We start from the raw sequence: 15,222 nt of genomic DNA on the forward strand, positions 1-15,222 counted from the left end.
GAAACGTATTAACCCAATAAGTAAAGTTGCCACTTACACTAAAGTACTAAAATAATGAATTCAGGACACATCAGTAAATTAATTTTAGCTTTCAAGCATTTTTTGATAATGCAATAAAATGATAATGACATACCTAGAGCTGGAGTTTCCTTGGACCAACTTTAACAGCTTTCTAGGAACACTGTCTTTTCAAAGTAATGATATCACTGCTTTTCATAATGATGCTTTGGTTTTCCAAATATGTTTTTTAATGTTAGCAAAATCTTATTTGTATTATAAATTTAGTAAAAGAAATTTCATCTTTCATATATTGTAGTTACTTTTAACTTGGATCAATGGAAATAAGCAATAAATAGCTAGCCAACAGCACTGTAATAAGGAGCTTGCATGGTATTCTTTACTAATATAATAGAAATGGCATGTATGTCATAAAGAAAGAATAAAATAGGAATCGCTTTTCTTCTTCAATCAAAACCTTCAAAAGATTTAAAATGTGATTTCAGAAAACTAAGCAAATCAAATACATCATTGGCTGAGAACTCTCAAAAGTCCAAATGTGAGAAAAATCAAGCAGACTAAGAAAAAATGCTGCATGTAATATAGAAATACAACAATTTTATTTCAGTCAATTCAACTCCATAATATTGAATCAAGTATAGATTAGCAAAGTGAGAGAGTGAATATACATTTGATGGTACAATAATATGCATTAAATATTTAAGAATAAAATCAGTCAAGGAAGAATTTAGATAAGGGCCTGGGATCAATGTCACAGGAAAAACATGTCTGCTATAATCTCATATTTGTCTTCTTGAGAAACACAAGACACCAAAAAAAGTAAGGAGATATCCCTTCTGAAGAGAAATTTCTCTTTTACTGAAATATTTCAATTTTGAATCATCGAAACAACAGATTTTAACTAAACCAAGGGTATCCACAAAGGAGATACATTTCAGCCATGGTTTTACTGTTAGGGAAGAGTCAATTTACCCTAAATATAAGTATTATTGTCTGAAAAATAGCTGGAAAGCTTACCGTAGTGAGAAAAATAGATTTCAGAGTATGCAATTAGAGACAGGTGGGATTAGCCAGGATATTCAGCAATTTGAAACAGTTTCACTTGACATCCTCTTTCCAAAGCAACAGAGAGTTTTCTTTGGATTCATTGAGACTACAGAAGAGGGACTTTTAAGACTCATAATGTTGTGGCTATTAGTCACAGAAAAAAAGACGGCTTGTTGTAGAAATTTTACCCTATTCCATACGCCTGTCATTGGTCACAGGTCATCAGGACACTAAGAGGAATTTGTAGCTCAGATCTATACAACTATAGATGAGGCTAAAACAGTCTAATCTGTTTTTTCAAGTATTTTTCATGGCTATTTGTCATTGTGCATCACTATCTTCTTTCCTTGATGGCAACAACAAAAAAATCTATATCTAATCCAAGACCTAGATAGATAACATGAAATCAAGCAAATTATCTCAAAAAAGCAGATTAAAAATAAATCTTGGCTCAAGAATTTGGTATTTCAGAAAAAAAACATTTTCAAAAATGATCTGATTACAAAACTGATCAATCTGCTTCAGTTGATATACATATATGAACCAATATCTACCATGCTTTATCAACAGAGATGAAATAATACTCTCAAAAACTTTCCAATAGGCAGAATAATAGCCAAACTTACTTGAACCACTCTGGTATATCAAAGAAGAAATGAATATTTTCAGAAGCCTGATAGAAATCCATCATGAGAGAGTAATAAATAAATAAATTGTGGTAGCAAAGCGTGCAGACAGAGGCACTGGTACATATAGCCACATGGCCCACTAGCTGCTTGTAGTTTTAGCTGAGAGGGAACTCCAGTCACCCATGGACTTTTACTTTGGCCTCCATAGTTATGGAGGTTTCAGCAAGTTAGGCTTGCCACAGGGAAGCCACATCTATTCCATCCCCTCCCTCATCTGTTCAGAATGCTCCCCAACTTCAGCAAAAATCATGCCACACACCTCTGTTCTGGCATTACCAGCTTACAGTCAAAGTCACCATGAAGAATAGGGCCCTGCTTATTACATTTTCCAGGGAAACTTACACCAAGCTCTCTGTTTACCATACAAGGAAACCCTTATTCATCTCAAAGCCATATTTCTCTCCCCACGAACTGCAGCAGACTACACCACTGTATCACTTACAGACAAAACTGACATTAAGACAGAAGAAATCACCCAGAGACTAACAAAAGAACCAAAGCCAAACCAACAAGCCGAATGATACCTTATATTCCACTAAACCATAAACTCTTTCCCAATAAAACTTACCCCATAAAGAAGGAAGGACGAATATACCAGATGTGCAGACATCAACACAGGGACACAGGAGACATGCAAAAGCAAGGTAGCCTGAGGCTTCCAACACAACAGAGTAATCTTCCACAATTATGTCCTTAATGGAAGGAAATCTACAAAATGACAGACATAGACTTCAAAATAATGACTTACAGGAAAGTGAACATGATACAAGAGAGTAAAGATAGATCAAGGTAATGAGGAAAGCAGTGAAAGAAAACATTACTAAGAGAAAACTCATTAAGAAGAAGTAAATATAAATTTTGGAAATAAACTCCTCAATTGATGAAATAAAAAAACAGAATTGAGAAGTCCTAACAGAAGAGACCCATGAAGTAAAGAATTTCTTTTGAAATAATCCATACAAAAGAGAAAAGAATTAAAAACAAAGGCTACACAAAATGTGGGAGAATGGCAGTGCAGGCAATAGTGCAGGCAATGGTGCAGCCACAGCACAGGATCACGAGTGTGGCAGGGAGGAGAGTAGTGAAGCAGGAGCTGGAGCTAATGAAACAAGCTGAAGGGAGTAGCACATAATTGCAAATGGGGAACAAGGTACTGAATGCAAGCAGTAAAATTGACCTGTAGACCTGTGGGCAACACAGCTTAGCAGAGAAATCTGCTAACCAAAATAGCATTGACCAAGAGCAAAAGAAGAGGCAAAGGTACAACGAATATTACTGATCACTCCTCCACAAACAAAAGACTTTGTCAACCTGAGAGTTAACTGAGGAAGACATCAAGGAAATGGAGGATAAATAATTTTAAAAACTTGTTATAAAGCTTCTTAACAATGACAAACACATACAGGAGTTCAAGGAACTTAAGGAACATGTCACACAGGAAATAGCAACACTGAAACAAAATCAAAACAAATTATTAGAAATGATGGACACGATGGAGTAAATTAAAAATTCAACGAAGATCCTCAATTATAAAATGAGCAAGGCAGAAGAAAGAATCTCAGAATTGGAAGACATTTCCTTCAACAATGCGGGAAAAATTAAACTGGAACAGAAACTGAGTTCAGCTAAGAAAAGTATTCAAGAATTAAGGAACACTATTAAAAAGCTGTATATAAAAGTTATGAGAGTTTCAGAAGGCAAAGAAAGAGAAGCTGGGTTTAGAAATGTATTCAACCAAATGAAAAAGAAAAATTTCACTAATTTAGATAAAGAATTGGGAAACAAAATACAGGAGGGGCATAGAACTTCCAACAGTGTTGACCAAAAGTGATCTTCACCATGACACATGATAATCAAGCTCTTATCAGCTGGACACAGGGAAAAGATTCTTAAATATGCACATGAAAAAAAAATCAATTGACACATATAGGAACTACAATCAGAATCACTGCTGACCTCTCAGAGAAAATTCTACAGGCCAGAATATTCTAAAAGGAAAGAATTGCCAGTCCAAAATAACAAACCCAGAAAAACACTCCTTTTTCTTTGAAAGTAAAATTCTTCCACAGTAAATAAAACCTCAAAGAATTTGCCTATTCCATACCTTCCCTACAAATGATACCTAAAGATGTTCTATTGACAGAGAAAAGGAATAGCACCTACAAAAACCAAAGGCAAACACGGAGAACACCCAAATAAAGCAACAACAGAAGACTAAAACAATGAACAACCCAAAATGACAGGACCAAATTACTATTTCTCAATATTTACCCTGAGTATAAGTGGTTTAAACTCATTAATCAAACATTACAGATTAGTGGAATGGGTCAAAAAACAATATCCATTTATCTGTTACATAAAGCAAACCCATCTCACACAATGAAATATCCCTCACCCCTATTAGAATGACTAAAATCCAAAACACAGAGAATCACAAATGCTGACAAGGATGTGGAAAAGAAAAACACACACGACTTGGAATATAAACTATTACAAACACTTTGGAAAACAGTGTGGTGAAGTCTTAAAAACTAAAAATAGATTTGCCATATGACCAAGCAATCAATCCCACTACTTGGTATACACTCAAAAGATCTGAACACATTATGTCAGAGACACCAGTACCAGTAAGCTTATAGCAGCACTGTTCACAAAAGACAAAATTTGGAATCAGCTGAAATGTCCATCATGAAATGAAAGCATAAAGAAAATGTGGTGCATATATCTACAAGGGAATTAAGTTATAAAACAAGAATAAAATTCTAGCATTTGAAGCAAAATAGACAACTGGAGAATATGACAAAAACTTGAAAATCTAATTATTTTACACAGGTTGGCAATACAAATGGATGAGAGATTACATGTTCAAAAATTTTAAACTAGCAAGGAATAAAGAGCTGCATATTTCTAAAATTTCTCTAAATTCTTAAAGACATTTTGAGTCAAAATTGGGTACTTGTGGGGTGAGTATCTGGCTCTGTGGTTAAGACTGTTGCAAATTACATCAAAATATTGGGGTTTGAGTCCCCTCCCCATGCCCCCTGCGTTGATGATTCATCTTCCTGCTAATGCACAAGCTGGGAAGCAACAGGTAAAAGTAATGGCTGAAGCGCTGGGTGCGCTGCTATCCATGTGTGAGAACCATGAGGTTCTGGACTCCTAGTTTAGGCCTGGCCCAGTACCTACCCTCTCAAGCCTTCAGCGATTGAATGAGCACATGGAAATGTATTTTCTCTTTCTCTTCTGTCTCTTAAAAATGCGTTTATCTTCTCTGTCATTTAAATTAACAAAGACAAGTACACTTTTTGAATTGTGTAACCACTTATGACTACCCTTCTTAACATTATTTGGTCGGCAGCTTTAGTTTGGATTTCTCATTCACTTCCCTGAGGTAGAAAGCACATTAGAGGATTAGAAAAAACAGCCACTGAAGACAATGAAGTCAGAAACGAAGAAGAAATAAACCAAGTTTTTCGAGCAGACACATGAACTGTGGTATTGAAGACAAGAAAGTGTGTGTGTGAGCACAAGGGAAAAGCGTTTACCCTGAGAACAGAGGAGGCAAAGGTTAAGAATGGCAGGATCTGGAAGCAGTAATTTGAGGCAATCAATGTGCAGAAAGCAGCCCCAGTTTTCAGTATTTGAGTTTATCTGCTGTGAACGTGGAAAATGTATCAAGGATCTTGAGGACAATAGAGAAGTTTCAGCAGCATTTCTGAGGACAACAGAAGAGGAAATGTGTCAATAGAAAGTACAATTATTGCCTGGCCATGCTCTAAACCCAACACGATTGAGAAAGGCAACACACTCTGAGGTATAATGCATTCTTTCACTGCTTCAACAAATATTTATTCAAAGGCCAGAGAGTATAAATTGCTGTATTCTGATGAGACAAAGACAGTTAAAAAAAAAAGAGGCTTCAGTTTCTAGGGTTTTCAATCTTAAATGTCGTCACTCCATCGGGTGCAGAAAACTGAGTAAAAGACTAGAAAACGAAACATTAGATTAATAAAAACTTATTAACTGCATTTTTCCATCAAACCTTGCAAGCTAACCAGATTGCCTATTCCCTTTTATAAAATGTTTTATCTTATTAGACACACATTACTTCAGTTTTATTGTCAAAAAATCATTCAAAAAATCATTCAAATATCAGTTTTCCTTCCCTGTTTGCTTGAGAATTTATGCATCAGTGTACAAAGGACAAAGAACATGATGTTTGACAAACTTAAAACACAATACACACACACACAGAAAAATAATACACTAAAAATTGGCAGTCAATGTTAGCCAAAACATGACATGGTAATATATTAATGCATTAAGTAACCGTGGCCCAACTTTAATAGTATTGAGATGAATAAAGGTTCACAATGACTTGATAACATTTACATAACATATTTTACAAAAATTTTTCTACTGGGAAATTAATGTTATACGTTCTATAAGCAGAAGCATAAAGATCTTCCAACTCAAAGCCCCCTAATACATTTAATCAAGAACCAAGAATTATCATTTTTCCTAAGTTCATTAAGCATAGTACATGAAAACGTGTTTTTTCATAACCCAAGGTTGTACAGAGTGGCTAATGTGCAGTAAGCCTTAAAACACAATCACTTAAACAGCAGAATGATGAACTTACGACTGGTTGTGAAGGACTATGCTATTATGATGATATAAGGAAAATCAGTGTTGGGGTGAGGATGGAAGGAGAGAAGGGAAATCCCTGAGCCCATGGAACCATATCATTGAATAATAATGATAATAATAACAAAACAAAAAAATGCATTTACTGATGGATTGTCAAAAGTATTAAATTATAGCCATAAAAGATGGGAAAGGTGAAAATTTATGTAGAGGCTTTTCAGATAAATCAATGTTCTTAGCTTTATTAAAGCCATTTTCTCTCATTCTTTCTTCATTAATTCTAAATAACTGATTTCCATATTCATATCAAGATTTAAGTGACGAGGTCAGGAGTGGTAGCCTAGTGGCTGAAGTCCTCATCTTGCATGCAATGGCTCATATCCAGGTGCTTCATCTCCCTTCTAGTTTCCAATCTGTGGTCTGGGAAAGCATTATAAGATGGTCCAAAGCTTTGGGACCCTGTACCTACATGAAAGACATGGAAGAAGCTCCTGGCTTTGGATCAGCTCAGCTCTGGACAATGTAGCCACATAGGGAATGCGTCATTGATTGGAAGATCTTTTTCTCTGTATCTCCTTCTCTCTGTACATCTGACTCTCCAATTAAAAAAAGTAAATCTTAAATCAAGTGACCATCACTTCCATTTTTCAGATGCTTGCTGGGCAGAGGTTACAAGTGAAGGGATCTAGGTACCTGAGACTCAAGACAGATGAGTTAAGAGAAAAGGCAACTAGAATAAACCCTGAAGTTACATAAAGGGTAAAACAGAAAGTAGGAATCGCCAAGCAAAAAGATATGACTCCAGGTTGCTGCCAGATGACTTCCAAAGACCCAGATAAGAAGACACATGACATTCAGACTCAAGAGTCCTTTAGCTATTTTCCCTAAGATGCCTCTGCTTTCAGAACCTATCTTGGGAACAAAAAGAACGATTTCTGGAAAGATGAGAGAACAAGAACAATTAGGAATCTAAGATGTGAGTTGATCGAAAGTTTATTGAAAGAGACTGGCCCAATGCCAGAAAACATGAGCAAATAATGAGTCATTTAAATAAATGCCTTCACATTCCCCATCAACATTGAAAAAATGCAAAGGAAACAGATACAGAACAAAAAAATGCTTCGTAAGCACATGCATTTCTTTCTCGCTCCAAATTACACTGAAAATGCCATGGTGCTCGGAAGGGAATAATGATCAATGCACAGAGAAAAAAGATTATTTCCACAATGGGGAGCTGGAATTCCCAGTCTGAAACATCCTACAAAAATGAAAACAAAGAAGGTTAAAGGTTTTCACTTAATCAAACTGCTTCACTTACACTTTTTCCTAACCTGACAAATGTCTTAAAAATCCAGGAGTTGCTGTGTTGGAATCCAAAATCAAGAGGTCATCCTAGACTCTTCTTACTCTTATCCCTATAGTTCATCTCTAAATCCTGTCAACTCTTCCTACATGTAACTCCAAGCACTCCCCTTTCTCTGGCACTGCTGAGCTTGTAAAAATACACTGCTACTTAGTTTCTTTGCTGACATTTCTGCCCCCTGAAATTCATTCTCTGTAAAGAAATTAAAGTACTTAAAAATTCTCTGCTAACTCCCATTACAACTAAAATGAAAACCAAATTCTTATGGCCTGCTTCCTAACTTTGTCTATCTCCTATACCCAATTTCACGACCTCTGCTTCACCACACCTAATCAATAGTGGCATGTCTCTGGCCACCAAAATCACAAGCTTTGTTTCTCCCAGAGTTAATGCAGTTGACATTCCCTCTTCCTGGAAAATTTCTCCCTGGACAACATTACGTAATAAGTCATGGGTTTTTTTTGGCATTCCACTCTTAGCCCAATGCCACTTTTTAAATAGTGACTTCCTCAAGCATCCCATCAAAAATAACCCTCTGTGCTCTGACATTCTCTCATTTATTTGGTCATGGATATACAACAGAAATTCCTCAAAGGCAGAGGTATTATATCTGTCCTTGTCACTGACACATAGGTACTTTTTCAACATTGTTGAATAAATAAATGAGTGGATGGATAAATAAGGTAATAAAGGGGAAGTTATAAGCTTCCATGGCTTCTTGTTCACTAACATCTCTCCTGATAATGTTTTGTGATTAGACAAAATGGTTAGAAATTAATCAAGAAAGCATACAAGAAAGTATAGCCCTCAAGAACAGAATGCAGGAGAGGCCTGGGCACCACTGCCAATTTGGTGGAAGACACTGAACAGACAGGCTGGGTTATGTATATGCCACATAGCCAGAAGACCAGGCCCAGGGATTACTGCCAACCACCACCAACTCCATTTTGGAGGTGTGGCTGTGCATTTTCCCAGGAGGGGGTACTGGGGATAAGCAGGTTGGAAGACCACTAAGGAAGTACGTTCTAGTAAGGAATGACTTCCAGGGGACTTACAGAGAAAGGGCCACTGCAATTGCAGATAAACAAGGGGCTGAGACCTGGTGGTTTGGAGGGGAATCCAGAGTATATTTTCAGGTCAGACCAGGAGACCTGCCCATGTAGGAGACCTGGGTGTACATGAAAGCTAACACTGGGGGCATACCCTGCAGCACTAGGCCACTGTACCTGCCAGTGAGTGTCAGGACAGGTGGTGGGCCATGTTTGGCTAAGCAATGACACTAACTGGCTCCTGAGAGAACCCCATCAGGGCACAGATTCTGAGGGGAATTTGTGGGCTCATCACTATGAGACTGTAACACTTACTGTTTTACACAAGAGCTGAAGGTGCTGATGGTTGAGCTAGGCATGACTATGGAACTCACCAACACTCAGCGAGTCCAGGTTGTCCTAAGTTGCAGCATCCACAGGCACACCCAAGCATTGAGTGTTGGGACAGGCTGGGATGCAACATCCATGGGCACTCACAAAGTCCAAGAGTGGGGTGGGGATGGACTATGTTGGGCAGGGGTCTAGCACCTCCTGCAGCTGTGAGATGCCCTGATAGACAAGGCAGGGAGCAGCCCAGACCAAACCAGGTTACAGTACCCATCAGCATACACGTCTGGGGGCAGGCTGGGCCAGGCCAGTTTACAGCATCCCCAGGCAGGTGTGAGAACCAGGATAGGATGCAGGAAAGGCCTGCTTGGGACACAGCACCAGCCAATTCATATTAGGGCCAATACTGGGGGGCTGGCTGGGTTAGGCTGGGCTAAGCTGTACTCACCAACATGAGCTCAAACTAGTGGCAGGCTAGGTGGAGCCAGGTTACAGCATCAGCCGGTGAATACCAAGAAGAGGCAAGCCATTCCAGACTAGGTCATAGCATCCACCAGCACATGCAAGACCAGGGTGGGGAATACTCTAGTAGTGGTGCTGCAGGGGCTTCCTTGCTGGACTACTGCTTCTGCTGGTGACCATAAGAACTGGGACTGTGAGTGGACCAGGCTGGGCAGGCTCCAGCCATTAGCTTATACGTGAGCTGGGTTGGAGGAGAACCAGGCTGGGCTAGACAAACATATGCATTGTTACATGCATGAGCCAGAGTAAGCGCAGGTTGGCCAGGCTTTGCTGTAGCATCAGCTGACAAGTGCTGGGACTGGGGGCAAGTCCTGTCAGGCTAGACCACAATACTACCAGGAAGGTGCAAGGATGGGACTGGGAGTGAACCTCGTAGAAAAACTGTGGGCATCTTTTTTTTGGACTGCAGCTCCCACTACTGAGCATGATAACCAGTGCCAGGGGTGAGCCTGGCCTGGTTAAACAGGCAATAGCACCCATTGGCATAAGTGTGGACTGCATGGTAGAGTCAACTGGGCTGATCTGGGCTGCAGCCCCCATTTGGAAGCGTTTTGATTGTCACTGTGACTGGGTTGGATTTCCCACTGCTGTGTGTGAGGGCCGAGTATGTGGCGGCATGGGATGGAGCTGGGAACAGAACTGACCAGGTGACTGCAACCACCAATGTGTGTAGGCTGATACATGTGACAGAGTCAGATCCTGCACTGACTGGCACACACAGTCAGGTCTGGGGTCACTTCAGGTGGGGTTTTTGGGGACCACCCCCAACAACTGAACTGTTGTACTCAGAACTGAAACCATGGGAAATAAGCATAGGATCTGTAGTGTGACCTTGGCATGCATGTATTACAACTGGGCTTCCTCAGCTGTTGAAGCCTGTGCAGTGGATTACATGCCCAGATGCCCATGGACCCCCATCCCTGGGTACTGATGTGGTTAGATTGCTTGCTGAGAGTAGCTATCCCCCCTTTTCTCCTCTGATCCCCCAGACACAGGAAAAAATTTGGAAACAATAGTCTCATCCACTTTCCCCCAGACCTCAAATATCTCCACCCTAGTAAGTGATCCACATGGGAAGACATCCTTCTCAACTATATAAACATCAAAAATCAGAAATTCATAACAATAAAGAATGTAATGCAAAAAATTGAAGAAGGATTAAGAGAAAATAAAGATCTTATTTTAGGTCAGATAAGTAGATTTTAAAGTATTACCACTTCTCACTCAATGATGCCCTTTCCAAAGCAGAAATATAGAAGTGTAAAGCATATAATTTATAATGGTGTACATTATATTTTCTATGTTGAATTGTATAAAATCTACCAGGAAATATGTTACCTAAGTGGCACATTTTCTTAGGAAGCTTTGTATTATCCAAGTAAATATTTCTATCTTTTGAGTTCGCATGAAGCAGTAAAGACGTTGTGGTCACAATTAAAGAACAAGCAGGTAAGAATCAAGATGGCGGAATAGGGTTAGGACATGTTTAAAACAATGGAGAAACATTTAACCAGTATGAAACAGAGAGTACACATTCCAGGAAATAGGAGATGACAGAACAACAGCAGAGCGGTACCTGGAGACTGACAGACACAGGAAAACAGCTAAAATAATGGTGTGGTATTGTAGTGACTAATATTCCATCATCATTCAGCTAACGGTGATCTGAATTCCACCAGCAAAAAGGCAGGAAGGGACTTTCACTGGGAGCTCAGGAGGTGATTCCAAAGAACTGCCTGTCCTGCTGGTCTCTTTGATTTGACCAGGAACAGAGACAGAGCAGCAGGTTCCAGATAGGCAGTGTGAGAATACGGTCGATTTCACAGCCCACTCCACCCCATAGAGCCAAATTGGGCACCATTTTGTTTAAGGAGGCAAAGGCAAGGGTAAGCGTTGAGCATATGCTGAGCTGGGAGCAAACTTATTTCTGACTCAGCAAACTGCATCAACATGGCATTCTACAGGTTCCACCCAAGACATGTCTGGGTAGCCCTCAGACCTGATGGCCAGCAGATCAAGAACTCTAGTAGCGGCACATCAGGCACCATTTCTTACAGTGTGGCAAAGAATTTAAGACTGCAAGGTGACAACAGTGAGCTGTGCATGCGCTGAGCTCACGAGAACTCACTAGCTCAGTGTATTGCACTAGTCCCACAGGAAAATAATACTGACTACAGCATTGCATGGGTCAAAATAGGTCCATGTGGCCCTCAGACCTAACAGGCAACAGGTTCTGGCAGGATCAGCACCAACAACAACTTGGCTATATAGCACATCTGGTGTCTCTCTCATCCTGGGACTTGCTCCAACCGGAAGTGGGAGAAATATTGCAAAGACAACGGTGCAGCTCAGCACATTGTCACAGGAGGTGGAGAGTGGTGAGCCAGGAGCTGGGGCTGTGGAGCCCATTGTGGAAATCTAATACTAGAACCCAGACCCGGAATTTGCTGGAGGGAGTGGCACAAATGACTGCAAAGAGCCGTGTACCAACTACAATAATTAAAATCAAACTGTAGACCTGTGGGTGACTTAGGACTACAGTTAGAAACCTGCCCCAAGGAGAAGACTGCTAACCAGAAGTACAATGACCAAGACCAAAAAAAGAGATAAAGGCAAAATGAATATTATTGAAAAGGAGCAAAACCCTATGCCAACCTCAGAGTTAACTGAGTAAGACATTGAGAAAATGGGAGATACAGAATTCAAAACACTTGTTATAAAGCTTATCAACGAGAAGCATGTAAAGCCGGTGCTCAAGGAATTTAAGGAATATGTCACACTGGAAATGAATCAAATGAAAGCTGATATATCAGAAATGAAGAATACAGTGGAGCAAATTAAAAGTACAGTGGAGAGTCTCCAAAATCAAATGAAGGAGGCAGAAGAAAGAATCTCAAAATTGGAAGATATTTCCTGTGCACCAAAGGGAAACAAACAAAAAGCTGGAAGCAGAACTGGATCAGGCCAGAAAAAAATATTCAATAATTGAAAAACACTAATAAAAGGACAAATATAAAAGTATGGGGGTCACAAAAGGTGCAGAAAGAGAAACTGGTTTTACAAATATATTTAATGAAATAATAAGGGAAAATTTCCCTCATCTAGAGAAAGAATTGGGAAACAACATCCAGGAGGGGCATAGAACTCCCAACAGGCTTGATCAAAAGCAATCTTCACCAAGACATGTGATCATCAAGCTCTCTTCAATTGAACATAAGGAAAAGATCCTTAAATGTACACATGAAAAAAAATCACCTGACATATAAAGGAATGCCAATTAAACTCACAGACCTCTCACAGGAAACTCTACAGGAGAGAAGAGAATGGAGCAACATATTCCTGATTCTAAAAGAAAAAAATTGTCAGCCCAGGATAACATATCCAGCAAAGCTTTCTTTTGTCTTTGAAAATGAAATAAAAACTTCCACAATAGAGAGAAGTTAAAAGAATTTGCCTCTTTCAAACCTGCCCTACAAAGGATACTTCAACATATTCTCTTGACAGAGAAGAGGAATAGTACCCACCCAAACAAAAGGCAAATGTGAAGAACATCCCAGTAAAAATGACAACAGAAGACTAAATCAATGAACAACCCATTGCTAAAAAAAAAGGACCAAATTATCACCCACACATATTAACCCTGAATGTAAATGCTTAAACTCAAACACCACAGATTAGTAGACTGTATTAAAAAACCAAACGCATCTATTTGTTGCCTACAGAAGACACATTTCACCAACAAAATCAACAAACTATATCTCATGGATTTTGATTTTTTGTTGTTGTTCATTTCAGCTCTTCAAAAACATTTTCCTATGATTAAATTCTTCAATGACTCATAGATCACACAGTAGCATCATTTTCTTCAGAAGGTTTTTGATTTTTACATTTCTTTAGTGACACATTAGTCATTCAGTAACATGTTATTTAACTTCATGGTATTGTTAATTTCTTTTTTCTTCCTGTTTGTTTTGTGGCTTTTCATTTAAGAGATGTATAATAGCTCTGTAATGTAAACTGTCAAATCCACTAACATGTTAAGCTTCATGGCATTGTAAATTTCTATTTTTCTTCCTATGGTTGCTTTTGTTAAGGGGATGTACAGTAACTGTGAAATGGAGACTAACATATCCAAATGTGAGGGTACAATGTAGTGTTCATCTCTACTTCCAAAGATGGACTTACAATGAAACTGGTCTTGACAACAGGATGCTGGACTCTCTACCATTGTCCATGTCCACAATAATGGACATATGACTGTGTATGAAGAACTATACTATAGTAATGATATGAAGAACTCAGTAGGGGGTGACTGGGGAAGGGGTAAGGAAATCCCAGGAGCCTATGGAAATGATAATAAATAAACAAATAATTTAAAAAGAAAAAAAAAGAACAAGCAGGCAGTCATATGAGTGCAATTAGTAACAAACAATACATGATTACTTCAAGTGGAAAATTGACCTTAACAGATTTGTGATAAAATACCTCCTTCAGTAATTTTAGTTCAATCCTTATTTAGCTAAAAAAGTTAAAACAATAACAGTACTATAGAATATCTATATGAAACTTTGGAAGATTTTAATATTACATGCTTATACTTGTGTAAGTGAAAAAAATTAAAATTTAAGAGCAAAAATTCAGCACATGTATCCAACTTCCATCCCAATTGCATAAAATATGTTAATATACTGTAATTACACCACTATGGTAAAGAAAACTTGCCTTTTAAAAAAAAAGCACATTAACTAGTTTTTCAATAATTAAGTTCCTAATGTAGCATTACATTCTAAAATTTAAAAAAAAACACTGCACTCTTAATCTGTTACAGATTATTATTTGTTCTCAGAACTACTTCCCCAGCAAAAAATTTTTTTTAAAAAAGTTCTTACCAGACATAAACTGTGTAATAGAGAATAATTCCATTTGGCTCTAGGGGTGGTTGCCATGAAAACTTCACTGTGACACCAGACAACTGTTTTACAGAGAAGTCTTGTGGCGGAGAATCAGGAGCTAAAAAGTTAGAGTATAGAATCAGGCATTTTAATAAACATGTACAAGAAAAGGTTACAAAGGAAACACAACCATTTACTACAAAATTCCTGATAAATTTATCATGTTCAGTCAGTGCACTTCCCCACAGACACAGAGACTAATTGTTTACTTTCAAAATGAGATGATGAAGGAAGATTTTGCATGGTGGTGTGACAACATCTGTTTCTGTGATTCAATGGAAAAGAATATTTCATGAGAAAATGGAACAAGGGATATGACACAGTGACTCACCTACTGTCCAAGTGTATCTCAGTAAATTATTTTTCTTTAATAACAAAAACTGCATGGGGTAGATAAGTATAATGCACAGCAGAACAGCTCCTCAAAAAATGTATTATGAAAAATCACATATCCAAAAAGTGGGAAGATAAAACATTGGGAGCAATGAAAATGTAAGACTTCACAAATGAAAACTCTTCCAACTTCAGTTGCCTCATTAAGTGGCTAAGTAGTTTTGAAAACCTGTTCACCAAATCTTCAAATTCCAATGGATTACAAAAGAAATAGC

General features: G+C 38.4%; 1 protein-coding gene across 2 annotated transcripts in view; it reads right to left on the bottom strand.

Moving 5' to 3' along the window:
* PTPRQ (protein tyrosine phosphatase receptor type Q) overlaps nucleotides 1–15,222 on the bottom strand; it is a 178,085-nt gene that overhangs the window by 119,087 nt on the left and 43,776 nt on the right. For both annotated transcript variants that reach the window (XM_040989949.1, XM_040989957.1), the window contains one exon: nucleotides 14,552–14,672. In XM_040989949.1, coding sequence (XP_040845883.1) covers nucleotides 14,552–14,672 — 121 coding nt within the window. The remainder of the gene's footprint in view (nucleotides 1–14,551; nucleotides 14,673–15,222) is intronic.

The sequence above is a fragment of the Ochotona curzoniae genome, unplaced genomic scaffold (genome assembly GCF_017591425.1).
Source record: "Ochotona curzoniae isolate NIBS_2020 unplaced genomic scaffold, NIBS_Ocur_1.0 contig_1014, whole genome shotgun sequence".
Taxonomy (NCBI): Eukaryota; Metazoa; Chordata; class Mammalia; order Lagomorpha; family Ochotonidae; genus Ochotona; species Ochotona curzoniae.